General features: G+C 41.7%; 1 protein-coding gene across 3 annotated transcripts in view; it reads right to left on the minus strand.

The window, feature by feature from the left end:
- The window catches only part of rad51b (RAD51 paralog B), a 58516-nt gene that overhangs the window by 19563 nt on the left and 17361 nt on the right, over window positions 1-21592 (minus strand). Inside the window, exons 8-9 of one of the 3 annotated variants that reach the window (XM_071514844.1) lie at window positions 15496-15614; window positions 10867-10945 (exon numbers count right to left, since the gene is read on the minus strand). In XM_071514844.1, the coding sequence (XP_071370945.1) occupies window positions 10867-10945; window positions 15496-15614 (198 nt within the window). The remainder of the gene's footprint in view (window positions 1-10866; window positions 10946-15495; window positions 15615-21592) is intronic. The other 2 variants (XM_071514845.1, XM_071514846.1) reach the window with 2 other exon arrangements.

The raw sequence follows: 21592 nt of genomic DNA on the forward strand, positions 1-21592 counted from the left end.
ATTACATCAGTCAAGATAGGTGTTCCACAAATCTATATTCACATATCCATCATAATCACAGACAAACAGGGGGAGATCTACCTGGAACAGCATCATGTATCAGACCAGAGATCTGAATATATTGGGTTCCATCCCTGCATTCCAGAGGGTTTGGCACATCTTTGGCAGTTGCCTGGCAAATTTAATGAAAACCAGAACAAACCTCCACTGCAAGGAGCAAGGAGGAAAACTGAGGCGGAGGAAGACTGGGGGGGGGGGGGGGGGGTTGAAGAAGGTAAGATGAAACTATGACAGGGCTTCATGCTCAATTTTGCTCATATCTGATTTTTTTTAGATGACTGTTTATTCTAGGATGTGACCCATATCCGATACCAGTATGAACTGACAGTGATGCTGAAAAGACGCGTGCTCACAGGATCATCAACAAAAGATGTCACATTCCTTTTTGTATCCGCACTTCTCCCGCTTGTTTCAAACACATTTCGGTCACAGTATCTGCCTTAGAGTTTGGAGACTGAATTGAGGCGTCTCTGAAAAACCAATAAAGTCAGCTTTGTTTTCTCTCTGTTGTTGTGTCTTGTTGTCCTCTGCGCTAACGCTGAATCAGCTAAGTTACCATGGCGCCAAAATGATAACAACTGTCTCAGGTGAAGGACATAAGATTTACTTATTGTCATGGCAACGTTTTGATTTGAGCGTACAATTCGCATGTAGGCCGCATGGTTCTAGATCCAATCTGGTAGACTGGTAGCTTTTTTTTGCTCATACTGATTAGAAAACATCAGATCTGTGTCACAAACAAGGCAAAAAATCTGAATTGGGACAGTTTGAGCTGCAGTGTGAGCCTGTATCTCACAAACAATCCTTGGGTAGGAACATCAGGATCACTGATCAACAAAGTCACAAGCTGTCCTTCTCCCAGAGTTCCTAAATATTTGCTGTTTTTCAAAATTCCATACACCATTCCCACACCTCTACTTACTTTCATGAATGGATTTGAGGATTTTAGACCATGTTTGATATGATCTATGCTGATAAACCCCAAAATATTTGAAATTACAGCTGGTCTAAAGCTATATAACAGTTTTAGTAATGTGTGTGTTGGGACTGAACACCCCGAAGCAACATTTTTGAGTAATTTTTTACACATTTCAAGTCCTGGAAATAATCAAATTCATATTCCATTCTTGTCCAGAGTTTCCAGACCCTGTTCTCCATCAGGACTCATGGTTTTGCAATGACTTGCCCAAGTAGATCAGGCCAGCAAAGTCAGTATCTTCTGTGAATTTCGGTTTGAAAACACACTTAAGCAAAGACGAGTGTCCTTGAATATGACACCAAAATGCTTCGAGTACAGGTACACACTGAAACAAAGCAGTTTTATCAAATGCGGCAAATCTCATGAGACAGAAGGCTGTTTCAGTGTGTACCTATACTCAAAGTAAAAAAATAAATTACATCATATTCAAGGACACTCTTCTTCTGTTTGTAGATTGCTGATCTGCTGAGTCTCCATTTGTATTTCATTATTTTTCTTTGTCATATAATTCATTCTTTCAGCTTTTAGTTTTTTCTCTCAAATGCCGTCTTTCACTTCTTCATACTGCTTTTCTTGTTTTTATGTTGAACTACTGTTTAATGCATGCAAAGCACTTCATAACCTTTTTTTTTTTGAAGACCGCTTCATAAATAAGGTTTGATATTATAGTTGCATCCATGAAGAGAACTGGCATCAAGGAGCTTTGCTCTTCTTGTCCTTACAGAAAAAGCAGGTCATTCCATTTACATGTAAGGCATTTAGTGGACACTCTTATCCAGAGCAAGTTCAAATGATTGCAACAGTAGAATAAGCCTAGATTCCTAGATTGCCAACATTACAAGCAACCAATACTAATGAGTGTACGGTTCAAAGCCACAGTAACCATATAATAGATGTAGCAAATATCCCTTTCCTATAATTATCATAATGACAGAGCGGTGTTGGATAAAGAAATAAGAGTCCGACACACAGGTTCACAGCCCTTTGTGCTTCACTTGATGCCCCTTCCATCGTTCTTAGCCGACAGAGGCCCTAAACCAGGTGCATGATGGGCAATATAACAATAAAAGTCAAGTGTTTGGACAACTGTAAAAGGCGGCTCGCCCTTTTGTCTGAGGGTGTGACAGCGGAGCGCTCATGTTCAAAGATAGCGAGCACTAACAGAGAAGTCAATTGTGAGGGGGGCTATAGATACAGGCTGGTGATATATGTGTATAAAAAAATCTAAAAGTGCATGCGCAACAAATCCCTGTACCATGCTGCCCTGAAAAGACGAACTTTGCTGTGTTTTAAAGGCAAAGTCTTGACTAGGGATTGGATTGCAAGTAATTGCACATAAATGCAAGTGTCTGAAATAACTTTTTGATTTACCTGCCATGGACTGGTAAACTAAAAAAAAGTTCTACCAAGAATAATTTTACCCTACTCCTTTTCATACTGTGTTCAACAGTATTCTACTGTGTATAATTAGGTACTGTGGGAAACAAAAGTTAAGTTCCATCTAAATAGGCTTGTTAACCATCCAGGCAGCAGACAAACAGAAGTTTAGATGCTACCGCTTTGTGTAGAGCACCATAACAGGCAGCCTTTAATGCAAAGCCATTGTTTATGTTGATTTGATTTGCTCATGGTCAGAGAGAGTGTACGGTGGCCAGCAGGGACAAAGTTTGAAAAGAGGCAAAGACCAAAGACTGTATATATATGTGTACAACTGAGGCATTCAAAAGTTATTGTCTCAAAAAGTTATCGGCCAATGTAGAGGCAGACAAATTATACTGGCACTTGGCGCTTGGTGGGTAAATGATACACAGTTTGCTGCTTTAACAACACTAGTCCATACCCGGGGATGCGCACGCCACAACTCAAAAATATGCATAAACAGCGTAAATTTGGGAAAATGGCAAAATCAGCTTCGTCAGTCGCTGCCTATGCCAATGCTCAATGCCCATGTGCAGTTTCAGATTGATTGGACAACCCATTGAGGAGCAAAATGGATGCAGACAGACAGACAGATGGAGTTTTCCTCATAGTAGGATTACTTTTTAGATGAAGTCATTTTTCTCAGTTGCTTACACAGTTACAGCTCTTTGGCTTTGTAGGGCGCCATGTGTGTCAATATGTACTGTGTTACTGCAGAAGCCAATACCACTGAGTCAAATTCCTGAACTGTACTTGGCGAACCTCGTGATTCTGATTCTGAAATTTAAGTAATCTGTCTTTCAACCTTCCACATTTCACCATCACGCCGTGCCAAGCGTGGCTCAGGTCTCGAGTCTACGTCCTCCTGACGTAAGCGGGTCTTAGTCCTCTGCTTAGTCGACCCGTACAGTCAATCCACAGAGGCGTCTCTGGTTACCTGGCTGCACATGTTCCAGCCGTCCACCAGCCAACGGCAACGCGCACCTTAAATAACACATCAGGGTGAATACACCGGGGACTCCTGTCCTTTGCCGTGTCAACTGAGCTGACGACAATAGTCCGACATGCTGTTTGCTGTGATAAGATTACAAGACAACAGCGACGGGAAGCAGAGGAGAGAGGTCGGGTCTCGCCGGTCTGAATGGAAGCGAGGTGAGCAAGGTCAGGGTCTATGTGGGTTTTGATCCCCACCTCAGGGCCTGAAGGAGAACACGTGTATTTCCATGTCTCACTCCATGGACATGAACAGGTCTTATGCAAGTATGAGTATTTGGATACATGCATACACACAAAAACACGGCCACACACAATACTCCGGAACATACATGTACAATAGAGGATGGGACAGTCACCCACTAAGCAAGATTCCACATTACCATTTACTTAACCCTACAGTATACAACTTTTTGCCTTGAGGCAGTAAAGTGTATTGGCAATTCCTCCCCTCGTTGCCCTCAATTCAATCCCCAACACATTGATGAGCTGCCTGCTTTGAAACGACATCTAGCCAGAGGATGAGGTAAAGGTAACCGGCATCCGTGAACGCAGCCAATCTGCAATTAAAAAAAGCCAATGTTCAGTGTTTCTGAATGGGTCTTGTCTGATGCATGTTTAGCTTTGCCGTTCTTTAGTTTCTTATCGTTTTCCGCCATCGTTGTGGTTACTATGACTTCCCTGCTCTTGATAGTCACAACCAGCAGCAAATGGTACACATCCCAAAACGTCCAACATCATTAAAAAGACAATTTCAGGCAAAAGTTTAGAGATGTACACAAAGGGTCACAGACCAATACATCCTATTTTCCTATTTATTTATTACTTTAATGTCAAAAAAGTTGCACATTGCAGCTTTAACTATATTTCTAACTGTAGAGAAAAAAAAGAAAACTTCTGCTCACTTTATAACAAACTACTGACTTTATTTTACCTCCACTGCCTAAGCAAAATTTGTCTGGATGTGTGGTCATCTCTCTACAGATTAAAACCATTAAAGCACAGTCACTGAATTGGCCCTGGTATGAGAGACATTAATCCAACGCGAGATGAAAACAAGAAAATAAATTATCTAAACATACTGGGATTAATTATCTAAACATATCTCCTGTCATCTTCTCTGTGAGACACCAGGGTTTCCGTGACTCCCATGATGCATCTGTGCCAGCTCTGCTGCGCTGGTTACCACATGGAACACAGTAGGAACTGAGATAGCGCCCGTAGCCTTATACAGTTAGACAGTTGTGCAGTGACAGCACTTTTTCCTTCCGTGTGTTCTGCCAGCTTGGCCACTCCAGGCAGGCCCATAAATAATCCTGAAGGCAATAACAATAAGTGAATTCCCAGGCATGCAGGATCTTGCTAAGGTGCTTTCTCTCTTTCTCTCTCTCCCTCTCTCTTTTTCTCTCTTCTACTCCGTTCCCTGTCCTGCTCTCTCTCTCCCTCTGGCACCGGGCACAGTCTGGTTTCCTTCTCCTTAAGAGAGGAGGCCCTTTCACATCAGTTACAGGCCTCAGTGGGTTAGCAGATCCCACACAAACTTACCTCCTACTTACCTCAGCTTTCCTCTGCCAAGCTCAAAACTCCCTGAAAGCATTAGCACTACATATCATATCTGGGTCAAAGGATTTTATACAGCGTTTTAAAATAATTAGCAAATTTGTTTTGACCTGCCTGACGTACCCGTTGGCTGGCGTTTGTTGCATAAATTCAGATATTGACGGGGAAGTTGTCAGCCACAGCAAAGCTAAATCTACTTTCAGATACTTTGTTGTGATTATCCAAACTTTCTGGCACTCACCATCTACAACTCCACCCATATTTCATCCAATTAGGCCAAGACAAACCATAAAAAGTATGTGGAGGTACGAGCCAGGCTTGGCGAAGGCCGACCTACCTCAGCTCCTCTCTGCCAACTTTAAAACTCGCACAGAGAAAGCTGCCTATGATCTTCAGACCTACCAGATATACAAGACCACAGTATAAAGTAGCAATTTGGATTATTTTATAGCACTTTTTGCATCTTTTTTTGCATTTTCATACATTATACAAAATCAATTGTTCAGCTCTAGTAAAAAATATCTACCCAGATAGTTTTGATGTCTGCTGTTCACTTTATAGATACACTTTACACAATAGACGGAACTATTGATTGCAACATTACCACGGAAATCTTCATAGCAACTCTGACTCACTGATGACAAGTCTCTTCAGTATGAAAACATCACACAGAGCCAGACAAAAATGGGACTAAACATCCAGTGTTGTTCATGGATGCAGGATCAAGACAAGAGGAAACTTTTTTGCTGTTGAAGCAGCAGAAAATAACAGGATACAGAATGGAAATATAATTAAGAACAGAGCAAATTGAGGGTATCTGAACATAACGCATTTGCTCCATTCTTATTTATAGTCTATTTTCTTGCTGTATCATATAAGTATAATCCATTCAATACTTGCTTCACAACACACTGCATCCACATTGCAATGATGACATTAATGAACTTCCATCGCATACGACAGAGTGAGAGTGAGGCTTTAGAAACACCTGCTCTTTCTAGACTGAATCCAGCTGTAAAGCTACAATCCCTTACTGATTCGACCAATTAAATACACTTAAATCATGGAGGGGAGATGCAGATGAACGAGGGAGACGGGTGCAGAGATTTTTAAGCCTTAAGGCAACAGAGAAGTGGATTGTGCAAAAGGGAGAGAGGGACTTACTCGGTGCTTGTAATGTTAGAAATTTAGGAACTGGGGCTTTTTCCATTGAACTAATTGTAAATTGCTCTGGATAAGTCCGGTAAATGCCTAAAAATATAAATGTTAGCATGTCAGACTAATAAAGAATGGGTTTTGCATGATACATTAGGTGTGGATTGCTGTTTTAACCTTCTTTTTAACATCAACATAAATCTTTTTAACACGTATTTTCTTCCCTAACTCTTCTCTATCATACTCGATCATCCTAAAGTCAAAGCAATGTTTTGTTTCTTCTGTTGTCAGGGAGCTGTACGGGTTATTTGTAATGTTGGCGATGGAGGAAATGAAGCTTTTTGTGCTGCTGTACTGCGAAGTTCCTCTGGCTAAGACGGCCGGCTAAATGCCTAAAATGTGAGATGTAAATGTTCTGCATCTGTGAGCTGCTCTGCGGCTCTCTCCAAAACCCCCGGTCACGAACGCTCTCCTGACAAAGACGAAGAGGGGGAAGTTACGTAATGCCGAGGGACAGCGGGTCCCCTAATGGAAGCGATGTGCGCTGGACGGGGATGGTAATGAGATCATTTAATGAGACACCAGAAAGAGAGCCAAGCCTCCGCTGGCTCAGGGTGTCACATTTAACTTTCAGAAACCAGTTGTCATGGTTTTTGGAGGGGTTGCACTGCAAAAAAAGAACAAAAAAAATTCCATCTTGTCAAGTCATTTGTCTTAAAATCTTACTTTTCTTTAAGCAAGTGAAAGAAACTGCAACTGGGGTGAGATAATTTCACTTGTTTCCAAAGCAAATCAACTTGTTTCAAGGATTTTCTTAAATTGTCATTTTCTTGAGGAGTAGTGATACACCTTATTCTTTTCCACTTGTTTTAAGAAAATTGAGATTTTAAAACTGAATATGAGGCTAATTGACGTGTTAGGATGACATTTTGTGCAGTGTAGTTACTCCTTTTCCTAATGCACACTCTCCTCTGCTTGTGTAACCATTACAAAAAGTACAAATAAAAAAAACTAAAGAGGCTAGAAAATGTGGCAGGTTTTTGGACAGCTGAAATGGAACAGCAATGTTTCTTTTCATAATTCAAATCTGTTAATCAAGTGTGACGGAGGGAAATTGGTTTCGAAACCTGATTTGTCTTGACCGTTGTGGTTTTGAATACTATGATGGGAACATTTTGGGTTTTCGTTCCATCATGCATTGCAAAATCACTCATTGTTATCAGAATTTGGCAACAAACAAGTAGAAGTTGTAGATGGGAACAGAAAATGCTGCACAAGGGCTTCTCATTCCACTGAAATCCCCATTTCTAAAAAGTGATTTATCAAATGATGATTGTGTTTATTTGAAGATCTTAAGTGGCTCACGGTGTGTCAGTCTGCATCCATCAAGGTCCATCAAGAAGCTTGCACTGTGAGTGAACTTGTAACACTGTTACACAATCTGACTCAGTTGGTTTGGTCCAAGATGGTGGAACAGCAGTGGATTATGGGATACTGGTTGATTTTGAACCATTCAGTTATTTATTTAAGACAATATGAAGTTATATTCTGCATGTTTATAGCCTACATATGTTCATCTGCTCATTATGCACTGTTGTTGTGCTTTTGAATCTTTAATAAATATTTTGACTTTGCACAAGTAAGGTGTTTTGATTAAGACAATAAGAAGTAAAACCTAAAATAGGATGAAAACAATATATTTTAGCAGAACTTTAAAAATTGCAACCTAGATAATCAACTCACTGTTTGCAGAACATTTCATTTGCAAAGACACGCCCTCTTCCTGGTTTCCTAGTTTGCATGCATCGCTTAATGAAGCCAATCAAAGATTTTCCAAACTGGTACAAGCTTTAGGTCGGTTTGTCATCTTCTTATATTAAAACCAAAATATTGTGGACAGAAATGAGTTCTACTACAAAGTACAACCTTATCAATCAATATCACTACAATATAGAGGATCCAGACTCGCTGGTCTGGGAGTTTAAACCAGAAACCTTCCGGTCCCAATTCCAGTTTAACTTGACGTCACCTTGTAAGCAGCGATACTGAACAACAACTTAACAGCTGTTTTTAAAGCGTGCATTTTTGCCTGTGTCATAAAACAGTTATTTGGGGCCTCAGGGACAGCAGGGAGGTCAGAGGGCTCGCTCTAATGAACAGTGACACAGAGCCGGCGGAGTGTGCAAGATAAACAGGTTCAACACTGAGAACCGCAGCCGAACCACTGGAATGACTCGGACGACCCCCAGAGCATCCATTTCCTGGCTTACACAACCCAAAACGTCACCGTACACACACACACACACACATTATTTGGCTTCGATTCGTGTTACCATGTTCCAATTGGATTTTAGGCTTCGGCTTCAAGTGAAAACAGCAGTGAGTTATTGCGAGCAGCTTTTTCAGGGCACGTCTCCGCTGTGGGGACGTGATTATGCAGCGGTCACACAGTACAGATGGAGGCAGGTGGGAGGCTCCTCTTTCACTCGCTCTCTGTCTCCAGTTGACTGGATGTTCGGGAATATTCAGCGGCCTTGCCTTTTCCGTGAGAGAGCTCCAAGGTGATGTTTCCATATGGAGATTCATGTGGCCTCGAAACGGCGCGGTGATAATAAAACACTGCCTGAGAGACTGTGTTACCTCATGGGCTGAGTGCATTACGCAGGTCGATGCCATTGTACATTAGGTGAAGAAGAGGTCGACCGACATGCACAATCAACCTTTTTTTAACCGGTGCTCATTTGGATGAAGTTGACTGAGCACATGTGCTCTTTTTCAGAAACACCCTGCTTCACATCCATACAGTTCTGCACACTCACACCTGGGAGCAGGGAGGAAAGATACTGACAAAAAAATCCAATTGCGATTATTTGACAGAATGTTGCAATTGCGATTTAAACTGCGATTCGTATCATCACAAGTTTTTCTTGTCAACATTTTTTTAGAACTTTAAAATTGTTTAAAGAGAAGCCATTTGTTAAAAAAAAAAAGAATACATATAATTGATATAGAGATATAGGTTTTCACCAATATTGTATTTGATTCATCAACCAAAGATTACCTGCAGCTCTAAAACACCTTGTTTAAAAGTCTGGTTTGGACGCTCCTCTCTCTCTTAAGCAACTAATTACAGCCTCTGCGAGTTGGAAATTACACAAGTTCATATTGCGATTTATTCATTGTTCAGCTCTACCTGGGAGCTGCCCAGTTTCTTATTCTGTTTCCCCAACCACATTTTCCCGGCTGGTCCGCAGATTCAAAACGGCGACCTGCCAATCACAAGCCTGCTTTTCAAACCTCTAAGCCACTGCCACCTCCCCTGGGTATTTGGCAAGTCAGCCACGGTTCTCTATGAGTGTGGAGGGTCATTATTAGTCATTCTGAAGCCACATAAAAAGCTGATTCTGAATTCTGTCACTGGTCTGACAGAATTAGGCAGGTTGGACGTTGGTTGAAAAAGAGGTCAACCAAAATGTACAATCAAAAAAATATGCTCATTTACTTGGAAGGTCAGCCTAATGAGTGCTTGGAGGGTCATGTGGCCTCAAAATGGCGCAGTGACAATAAAACGTCTGACAGACTGTAACCTCTCATTAGGCCGAGCACATTAGGCAGGTTGACCATGATGTACCTCAGGTGAAGAGGAGGTCAACCAAAAAGTACAATCAAAGAGCTAAATGCTCATTTGGTTGGCAGGTCAGCATTATGAAGATTCATGCGGCCTGAAAACAGAGCGGTAATAACAAAACGCTGCCCGGCAGGCTGTTTTCTTCCACTGGACTAAGCGCATTAGGCAAGTTGACCCTGTTGTACAACTTATTTAATTGGCAGGTCAGCCATGGCACTGAGCATGGGGAGTGACCTTTGGTCTAAGCTTAAGACTAAAGATGATCTGGCTTTTTCCTTCAGGACCACAGGGTTTGGAACGACCTGCCTGAAGAGCTTAGCCTAGTAGAATCAGTATCGAATTTTAAATCACTTCTTAAAATATATTTAGATTTAGATTTAGTTTCATGTGACATATTTTATACCATATTGTTTTTACCCTCTATTCTCTTCTTTTCATCTTTTGTTGCCTTGTTGTTTGTATGATGTTTGTTTTTAATTGACTGTTAAATCACTTTGTATAGCAAAAACTGCTATGCAAATACAGTTTATTCTCCTTACTACCACCCATGCGGCCTCGAAATGACACACTAACAATGAAATGCTGATACTTTAACTTTAGTTTTATTAGCTTGGCCCAATCTGTCGCCGTTTTTAGACCCGTCTTAAAACCTATTTTTAAACCTATTTTTATTACATTGGTTTTTATGCTTTATGTGTGCCTTCTATTGATTGTGTGCGTGTTTGCTCTTTTTTTATCTGATCGTCTGTGTTATAGTTGTATGTATGTATGTATGTGTATGTGTTTATGTGTGTACATTTCTGTATCTCTGTAAAGTACCTTGGTACAGTCTACTATTTATACAATATGTTGTTTTGTAAAGCACTTTGGTACAAACTTGCTTTGTTTTTAAAGCGCTATATAAATAAAATTAAACTCTTGGCAGGCTGATGCTGTTATCCAGCTGCTTAACTAAATGCCCAACACATTCAGTTGCACAGGTCAGCCATGGAAGTGACTGAGTATATGCCGTCTCCTTGGTTACAAGCTTCAGAAACAGACAGATGTTGAAAGGTTCAGACTTTCCACTCACCATTTAGGCAGATGCCCTGCTTCTGAATGATATAGTTCAGCACTGCAAATGGAGCCACGGGTGACTTGGCTATCAATATCTGAAAAACAGTGAGAGGGGGACAAGACAATGAAAGAAATGTAGAGAGAGAAGGTAAGAGAGACTGTAGAGACATGTAGAGACAGAAAGGCAAAGAGAAAATTAGTAAAAGCAAAGGAGAGGGAAAGAGTCAGAGAGAAGGGAAGATTGAGAGATGGAGTGCGAGACAGGAGGTATGAAGGTTGTTTATCGGTCACATCTTCTATACAAGGATGAACTCAGTTACTCTTCTCAGTTCATTGAGTGAAAGGTTCTGCACCACTGCGACACTGAAAGAGTCATCTTTACACCCCACTTCATCTGAAGAGACTCTCTGCAGCTCTCAGACTGAGCGCGCTCAAGTATCACAGCTATTGTCACGCAGTGTCAAACTCGGCTACTGTCAAGTGAAAACAAGAGGGTGGCACACTCTCAAAGGTAAAAGGGCTTGGAGGAACCTTTTTACGGTTCTTCAGATTGCAGTTCTAAGGGAACCCAAGATGGTTCCCTGAGGAATCCCTTCATAGAGGGTTCATGAACTGTGGTGGTACCTACACTAACCTTGTAACATATGGGGCTTCTTCAAGGAAATCTTTGGGGATATTTTGTCTAGTGAGAAACTCTAAGGTGCCTTTTGTATAATTTTTTTTGAATAATCGCAGATGAACCTGTAGTTTTAGGAGTACAGAAGCAGTAACCAACGAAGGGCCAAGCAGCATCGTGGATGCTTCTGAATGTAAACAAATTCATGGCACAAGTGGAGTGCTCTGATACAAGAGATCAACATTGGGAATTAATGCTAACAGTTGAGAAATACACTATTGTAAATCTGTTGAACCTCCTCAATAGTGAAATAAACTACTTGTCAGTAAACTTGCTAGCTAATATTTCACGCTTCAGATTTTCTGGTTGCGAGTGCAAAGAATTTTGGGATACATATGAACCATCAATACAATGAATTCCTAGTAAAGATCCACCCATGAACTCCTAGTCTTTAGAGTGTATGGCCCATGGCCAGAGCCACACAATGGGTGTAAGGTTACCATAGCTGCCCCTGGGAAGCCATGTATTTGCGTCAAACCACTTGAATAGGCCAACGTTCCCGTATCATTCTCTTTACATCACCTGCCCCAGATTTTATTTCCCGTAATTGTCATCTATGTATTTTGTTTTTGTTAAACTGTTTTCTTCCTTACCGAGTTTTGCTGTCATTAAGTTTCTGCTATCCGATGCGCTTGTGGCTTTGTCAACTTGATTTTGTTGTTTGTTCTTTTTTGAGCCAAGATGTTTTATAATGTGTTTCTGGGATGCTGCACTCCAACCCCCCTGGACTGTCAAAACCAGCCAAAGAGTTTTGCTGGCAGCTGGCACTGACAAAAGTCTATGACCAGGAAATAATTGAGGCAAAAACAGGATGTCTGGAATCCCTGCATAAATTGCTATAAACTGTGCAGAAATAATAAGGGCATCAGTCAGGTGATTCAGTGTTTTGGAAACCTGGCCATTCATGACAGGCTGTAACAATATCAGAGTCAAAGCAATGAAGTGAGATTTACTTGGATCACTCTTTTTCCTCCTTTAGATTGACAGAGTGCCGGGTTGTCCCCTTTACTCTTGTGGATCTCAATGAGGTTTGGCTACACGCCTTGCTCACATCTGTACACACTGTCAGTGACGGAGACCTGCAATCATCCTTTCAAATTAAGGATAATTGGCAGACAGTAATGGAATACTGGAGCGGTAATTTTGACTACTATTTTCATAATGAAAAGTTTCATGTTGTTGATAGTGATGATGTTGGTGATAATTATTATCATATGGTTTGCTATTTCAACTTTTCAAGAGGGGCCATCGTTCCAACATGTATCCATTTCATTTTATGGGAGTTTTTTTTCTAACTACACCATAAATAGTCAACGTGGTTTCCTCCATGTAGTCACATATTCATGTTGGATTAGAGCAAGTGGTTTGCTGTGATGCTCTGGGAGTAGAGATTAGGTTACAGATGATGGCATGCAAAAATAATGTTTGAAGGTATGAACAAGGTGATAGGCCCAGTATCTGTTCTTTAGCTGCAATGAACCCATTCCCAGGCAGATAGTGCATGCCCAAGCAGTCCAGAGGGCTGCAGTGGAAATGGGGAGGGGGACCTCAGATTAAGAAAAACAACCCCAGCACAGTTAATAGGTTTGCTTTCAGGAGGTGCAGCTCCAATTTGAACATTTATCCCCACTTAGGGCTAACCAGTTACAGATGTCTGCTGTTTCTTGATTAAAGTTAAAAATAAACCCTGAGTGCTATTTCACAGCGGATTAGATTACCTGTGGTCGGTAATAAGTTATTTTGTCTAACCCCCCTGAATTAGGCCAGTGTGAATAATGCAGTCTCAGTTGATTTTCACAGGCATGCGGAGCCATGGGACCGCATGGACCATTCCTCCGAGTTTCAGACCGCTGCAGCCTCAATAACATGTCATTACTGTGACAGAGACATGTCTCCATGTGTAAAGCCAATCATGTTTCCTCCTAATGACTTAAAGCTAGAGAAACATTGCAGAATAATGAGTCTGGGGCATCGTTTTGGGATTTGCTTTTTTTTTTTTATAATTATCTTGATTTGCAATAAGTAAGATTTTACTGTCCCAGTAAAATCTGTTGTTGGATTTCTGCTCCAATTACTTCGCTCACTCGTCTCTATCGTGAAAATGTGACTATTTCCATCAATCACAGGCTATCGTAATCTGTCAGACTTGCCAATGTTTTCTTGGTTGCCAATAGAGGTCGATAAAAGTCATAGATTACTGAATTCCCATTTAAAATGTCTTTGAAGTTAGTATACGTTTAGTTTCTATTTATCTTTCTTGTCTGTTTTTATTTTGTTTCAGTTGAAGCCTTAATATTTTGGCAGTCAGGGCCAGGAAGTAGCTGTCTGACGCAGGTATTTTATGGGTCCACAATTAAAAACAGTTGGAGAATTACCGCAGGATGTTCATATCATGTATAATAAATAGAAAAGTCAGGCTGATTAGATTTTGAGGACCATTTTGATCACAAACTTTTTATATGGTTTTTATAGTTTTACTAAACCATAATAATTTACCTAGGTAAATGGTTTGAGCCAACCGTACAAGACAGGAGAAGACAGGACATGACAGGACGGGATGGGACGGGACAGGACAGGACAGGACAGGACAGGACGGGACGGGACGGGACGGGACGGGACGGGACGGGACGGGACAGGAGAGGAGAGGAGAGGAGAGGAGAGGACAGGACAGGACAGGACGGGAGAGGGCAGGACAGGAGAGGAGAGGAGAGAGGAGAGAGGAGAGAGGAGAGAGGAGAGGAGAGGAGAGGACAGGACAGGACAGGACAGGACAGGACAGGACAGGACAGGACAGGACAGGACAGGACAGGACAGGACAGGACAGGACAGGACGGGACAGGACAGGACGGGGTGTACACAGCAGTCTCAGTGAACCAGGCCAGCGAGCAGCCGGCACTGAAGCCTTAACGGCCCAGCAGTTGTGGACTGCTGCTTTCCTTTCACGCTGTTTTTCCTTTGGGGAGGATTTGGATCATAAAAACCAGAGCAGAGCCTTTGGGCCTCGGAGGGCTTTGCGGAGTTGCTGTGGAATGCACCGCAGCTCTGAGCCGTGCAGGATGAGACGACAGGGAGGATGGTGGGAGGTAGAGGAGGGGGATACACAGGGTCTGGCTACAATATTTCACCAATAGATAATATAAGCAAGATTATATTTCTGTGGTTTACTGCATGCCTGTGGAAGTCCTAGTGGGCCAATTCTGTACAGATTCACAGAGGCTGTATGAAGAAACAGCTCTTTTCCCATCGTTAGACTGTATGACTGTAATAATATACTACATTTCTGTCCCTGACTTAAGAAACCTAACTCAGCTAACAGTTTTATTGAATATTCAAGCGGTCCATTTAATCAACAAAGCCAAAGACATGCTTCTGTTTTTCTCTAAGTCATCCAAAAATTTAAAACAAATATCAAAAACCAACTTACCGATTAAAAAACTTGAAATACAATCAATCAAATAGCTGTAGGGATGGGATGATCTGCTTATCTCACAATACGATTTGATACGCAATATGGGCTTCACGATTCGATACAAACACGATACAATGTAATGAATAAAAGTTAGATGACAACAAAGTATGACTTATGACTTAGAATTATGTTTATTTCTCAGACACAAATCTTTCTAGATTTCTATTTCAATATATATTCTCCCATCCCTAAATAGCTGACTAATCTAGTAAGAGTGGGCACCCATATGATGAATTAATAATACCTAATGTGGTAAGATGGGTCATTTGGACAGCCATGGGTGACACCCTATGCTCCCTAGGGGGCCAAGAGGATTAAGTCAAGTCAATATGATAAGACAGTATAATGATTAGAGACCGGCCTGCAGCATAAAGGTCACAGGTTCAATCCCTGCAAAGCAGCCAAAGCTCTACCTGCTCATACATGGTAGGTCACTTTGGGTAAGAGCATCATCTACATGGCTGAAATGTAAATGTACTTTGTACAGGTGCATCCCTCACCTGTCTCTGGTGTTCATCCACATACTGGACAATAAGACGCGTGTTGACACTGTGACTCCACGTGTTCCCCAGCGCCGCCGTCACAAACCCAGAATCCACCTCTCCAGACGGGACGGATCCTGCAACACACATCAGAGGAACTGAAAAGGCTTTTAAACTCTACAATAAAGCTTTTCTATAACGCTGGTGAATTCGTCATTCTTTAATATTTGTTTAATTATCATTTAACAGTTAACTAACAACTAATTGATGATTAGTTCACTTCTTACATTGTTTACTAATACAGTTTATAAAGTGTTACCAGCTTCTGTTTTAAACTTTATTTATCCAGAAAAGGTTGGCTGAGCTTGCATGCTCTTTTTCAGCAGTACCCTCAAATAAAAAAAACAACTCGGATTGGCCCAGTACAGCCACCATAGCAGCAACTGCACTGCAAAAATCTCCATCTTAACAAGTCATTTAATGTATTATTGAGTCCTAGAATCATAATTTTCTTAAAACAAGTGAAGAAATCTGCCAGTGTGGTTAGATAATTTCACTTATTTCCAATGCAAATCAATTTGTTTCAAGAATTTTGTAGAATCAAGTGTCATTTTCTTGATCCCAGTGCAGTGATCTGCCTTATTCTGACTTGCTGCAAGATATTCTACAAATACAGATATGCTATAAAATTCCTGAAACAAGTGAAACTGCACTGGAAGGAAGTGGAGTTATGTCACGCCATTGGCAGAACTGTTCTCTTGTTTTAAGAAAAATAAGATTTGAAGGCTGAATATGAGACTAAATGACTTGTTTTTCGCAGAGTGGGCGTAATGTGCATTATCCAAGGGCACATTGACTGTAGTTGCTATGGGAGGGCAGAGTGTTTCTCCCTCACTTTCTCTGGCCAGATTTTCCCAGCTGGTCCACCACATACATTTCTAGTCACAATCCCTCTGCTCTAACCTTTAGGTAACCACTGCCACTGTATCTGCCTGCTGAACTCTTTGTGCTGTGTCATGAGTGAAAACAGCCCGCGGCTCATCACAGGGTTCAAAGTCGCCAAACAACAACAACTACAGCTGTGTGACTGTATTGTCCTGCGCACTTTAATGAGCCTTGACCAGAACAAAACACGGCCCTAACTAGCCGTCTAGCACCTGATACTCTTATCAGCTCCGGCTGCCTTGATGTGACTATGACTCCCGCTGTTCCCATGACATCAATAAACCCTGGATGGGAGTGCTGAAGGATGAGCCCTGACATGCAGATTTTTTAAACCTTTTATTTTTCCAGATAAGATTCTGCTCAGCACGTATGCTTTGTTTTTCCAGCAACGCCTTGTTTCATAGTCATAGTTACACTTATTCTCACCTGGGAGCTTCCCAGTACTTTCTTTTGCGGTGAGCAGTAGCTTCTTCTTTTTGCGTGTTTTAAAATGTCAAACATCATGAGGGTTACGGCTCTCTGTCACGAGAAACAACACCATTAAATGCCACTAAATGATGTGCTATCCACTTGTGTACGTTTGTTGGGACAGGAGATGAAAAGTCACTGTTGAGTTTCACTATTCACTTCTCTTTGGTTTGGTAGGGAGGTACTGTTGGCCACTGAGCAGCTCAAATGGTTCAGTTTTGGGGGGTTCAGTGCCTTGCTCATGGGCACCTCGTAGCAGGGTAACTGTTGAGGGAGGGGAGAGCTTTACACTTGCTGGAATAAACTTCCAGATGCTCCCACCCCCACCTCTTTTAAAAGTGGGTTCAAAACATTCCTTTTCTCTGTGGCCTTTTGCTGAATCATCTGTATGTAGATGTAATGGTGTTATTACCTTCACCAAGGAGGTTATGTTTTCGGTGCCGTTTGTTTGTTTGTCTGTTTGTTTGTCTGTTAGCAGGATTACGGAAAAACTACTGGCCCGATTTTCATGAAACTTGGTGGAAGGGTGTAGCATGGGCCAAAGAAGAACCCATTAAATTTTGGAGTGGATCCAGATCCGACTCACAAACAAGCAATAATAGCACGAACCTTGGCGGAGGTCTGCGCTCTCCGAGTGCCCTTCTAGTTATTTTTATTATTATTTATTTATTTTATTTATGTTTTATTACTATCCTTACTTACCTATTTTATCTTTCTTTCTTTGTTTCTTTCTTTTTAATGTCCTTTTATGAGTTGATAATGTCATTTTACCTGACAAATTATGTATTTATTTTGTGTTTTATGTGATTGATTCATTGAATTTCCCTTGTGTATTAAATGTGCTATATAAATAAAGTTTGCCTTGCCTTGCCTTACTCATTCAGGACGGATGGAGGATTTGAACCCGCAACTTTCTGGGCAGAAAGACTGTAGACTGAGTTGTCACAGTAAACACAGGCCCCGGCCGCTGCCCTCTTCCTTGATGTTTTTTCCATGCACTAAGCAGGGATTCTGCTTCACGAGTGTCACATCAGCAACTCTGACTTCCTCAAAACATTTCCTGTGGAAATGTGCGCGAGGAGAGAGAGAGAGAGAGAGAGGGCATCACATGATGTGGCCATTGTGTAATCGCAGCAAGGGCAGCTGATTGATTTCAGCAACAGGTTACAGTAAGAGAGAGCAACAACAGAGAGGCCATTTTGGTGGACGTTTTAAACTGAATAACCTTACAGTACCATGTTATGCTCTACCCATTGAGATATGATTTATGTAATGCGAAAAGTATATGTAATATACAAATGTATGATGTTTTTAATCTTTGTAATATTCATATGCAATACTTAATATTTGCTGTCCCTGACTCTTCTTCCAATAATTAAGCAAAGTAGTATGAATTAGGGGTCATTTGGTGTCAAAGTTCACTATTCTTCACATTTAGGATTGTGAGCTGAAAAGACCAGAAAGCAAAATATCTACACAGGACACCACAGAACTAAAATCACTCATTCGTTCATATCAAAAGCAAGGAGAACCATAACTGAAAACGTATGCCACCGATCATGGTGGTTCGAACAGAATCACAGTTTCCTGAGTCTCTGAATTGAGGGGAAGAAGGGAGGGAGGGGAGACAGAGGGGGAGTGAGAGAGAGAGAGAGAGAGAGAGAAGGCAGACTAAACAAACTCCATGTGTGCTTCGGACCTCCCCTCTTTTCCCTGGAGGACTGGTCTGCTATCGGCCTGCCTTCCCTTCCCCTGCTGGCTCTGCTGATCCTGCCTCCAACACAAACACTGAGACCCTCCGCCTCCTCCTCCTCCTCCTCCTCCTCCTCCTCCATTCACCCCCATCACTCCACTAACCTGACCACCCCCCACACACACACACACACACACACACACACACACACACACAAACCGCCACTGGTCCATACAGCTAACCACGGCCCATATGATTTCCCACAGCTGGAACAGCAGATATGGTAAGGGAGGCAGGAACCCAGCCAGGCATGTAAACTGAACCAGTCGACCCTACTGGACGGCTTCCCGAACAACAGTCTGTCCAAAGGCAGCGTCTTATAGTATCAGCACGAGTGCAGAAAAAATGGGATGCAGTAAGATTGCAATGGAGTCTTTGGTGAGTGAAATTATCAGCGTACTGGCATCAGAAGAAAAGAGCTTTGGACTGGGAAATTCCCGATTTTATACTAGTTGATATTTTATAATGCCAAAGATTCCTCAGCAGTTTCTGCAGCTTCAAAGGGGCAATAAGAAACACTTTTACGGCCTCGTAGCACACAGTGACCATAATATACAGTATCTGAGGGGTTGATAAGGTTGTTGATCAATACCAATAAATAAAGCAATGATTACCAACGGCTCAGTGATGGAACGGGCCGCAAAACATTTCAGCTACGAAGGCTAAAAAGTCTTGTTCTCAAGCCCAAAAAAGCGAATGACAAAGCAGTTTTATTATTCCTGTATTCAGCTTGATGATATATTAGCTCTTCACCAGACATTTCTGCTTGATCTCTGCTCTGATTAGCTAGCTTACTTGTCTCTATTGTGAAAAAATATATTTCTTGTGTCTATTACAGGTCATAGTTTACTTAATGGCCCTTTAAGTGGGCTAACTTCCATCAAAGGACACAATCATTTTTCCTAATTAGCCTCCCAAATAGCCTACAAAGACAGTTTGTTGGACAGAAAAGTTCCTCTGAAAATTTTTGGCCTCCAGAGCAACAGTTTGAGACTTCAGCTTAATAAGTGGCCAATGTCAGCAAGACTGTTATTTAGAAAAGATATTGCATTTCTCTTTATAGGAAAGCAAAGATAAAACGTTATCAGTGACATGTGATAGTGAGCTCCCAGCGAGATGGAGAGGAAGTCGACTCTCATAAACACAACTACATCAGATCTGTTGTTTTCTCCTTTCCTCCCACTCACTCAACTTTGCCCCAAAACTCATCCTTTCTCAGAATCTGTCTCTATCTCTCTCTCTCTCTCTCTATTCTGTATTCCCTTCTTCTTGCCTGTTCCTTTAAAAACTGTAGTTTAAAGTCCCGAGAGCTCAGTGCTGCCAGCTCAGAGCATAGTGGTGGATTAATGGGAAATGTTTGTCTATCAGCATGTTTGTCTATTGCCATGCTACTGTGCAAATCAGATGTGACAACAAGGCAGTGATGGATCAGCTGACCAGATACCATGGTTAGTTAGCTGGCCTAGAAGCTGACATTATCTAACACACACATCAACTCCATCAGCTGAATCAGTGACAAAATAATCCGTTCCCACTCAAAAACTGCACAGAAGTTAACCATGTGGCTCTGACCCTTGCACTTCTTTCTAATGGATGCTTTCAGTGTTGGTGATATGGGAATTTAAAGCATGACTCTGGTCTATTCCCATCACTTTACATCATACCAATCGATTCTGACCAAAATCTCGTCAATTGCTTCACTATAGAGCTACTAATGTCTAGCTTGCCTGAGTGTGGCTCTCCAATACAGTCCTAATGAATACAAAAATAAAAATAAAATCGACAGAGGCAAATGGAACATGTATATATTTAATTTAGTTTATCCATGACAACTATGACTATTTATTTTGCACTAAAAGAATGGCCAAGATGGCATCAAAACTCGAGAAAGTCATGATTTTCAAACATCTTTTTACCAGTATGTCTCATTACAAAGTGAGAAATCGTTGTGTAGAAAAAGACATGCTTTGGGTGCTTTTGTAGTTGATTTTTGGGGCGTCCATCAACCCTATAGGACTGAACTGGGGAGTCTCACACCCAGGCAAGCAAGACACAAGCAGCTCTATAGTGAAGCAGTTGATGAGATTTTGGTCAGAATCAATCGGTATGATGGAAAAATATGGGAAAATAGAGTCAAAAATGGCCGGAGCTATATTTAAGCTTTTTCTACAGTTCACTCATTGCAATTTGCTCTGGATAAGACTGCCAGCTAAATGCCTAAAATGTAAATGTAAAATGTAATTGGGGACAAAAAACCTAATCATGCAGATAGAGCAGTGTGAGGGCAAGGAGGTGTGTCTCAGTATGCATGTTTGTGTGTGTGTGTGTGTGTGTGTGTGTATACACAGTGGCTCTCTTATCAGAGGCGGTGCTGAGGAGCCGGAGCGAGGGGCTTGAATCAGTGGAGCCTCTGTCACACACAGTCAATGAAGGAGGCTTGCAGACAAAGAGAGGCTGTCCGCAGGGCCGGTGGCAGGTCTCACACCACTGCCCTCCAACTCCCAGATGACCCTGCAGGGGCAGAGGGGCGGGGCGGGGCAGGGGGTGGTTGGGTGGCGGGATGGAGGGGGGAGGATGCTGAACCACAGCGGAAGACTCCGTTTAGCCTCCATTTCTGGTTTACATCCCACCCACAGCTGCCACACACGCACAGTTGTATACACAAATTCTCATTCACATGCACAAAGGAAGGCTTACAACCTCACCTGCACAATGTCTCTCTCTTCATTTCTTATGTTGGTTTATAGAGGTTGAATTAATGAACCTAATTGAAATGGGTTAAATAGGTGAAATCAATTAGGGAATTGCAGTTTTCACTTGGATTCACCCGGTCAGTTTCGTAGAAGACGCAGTTTGTCCTGATGTTTTATACATGTATAGTACAAGATCTGAATCAGATAACACCAGTTGAATACATTTTGTTACAGCACATACTGTACGACCTCAGCA

Source organism: Centroberyx affinis, unplaced genomic scaffold (assembly GCF_046629955.1).
Source record: "Centroberyx affinis isolate AG114_WGS23_722 - 3 ecotype Tasmania unplaced genomic scaffold, CSIRO-AGI_Caff_v1 ptg010157l_1, whole genome shotgun sequence".
NCBI lineage: Eukaryota > Metazoa > Chordata > Actinopteri > Beryciformes > Berycidae > Centroberyx > Centroberyx affinis.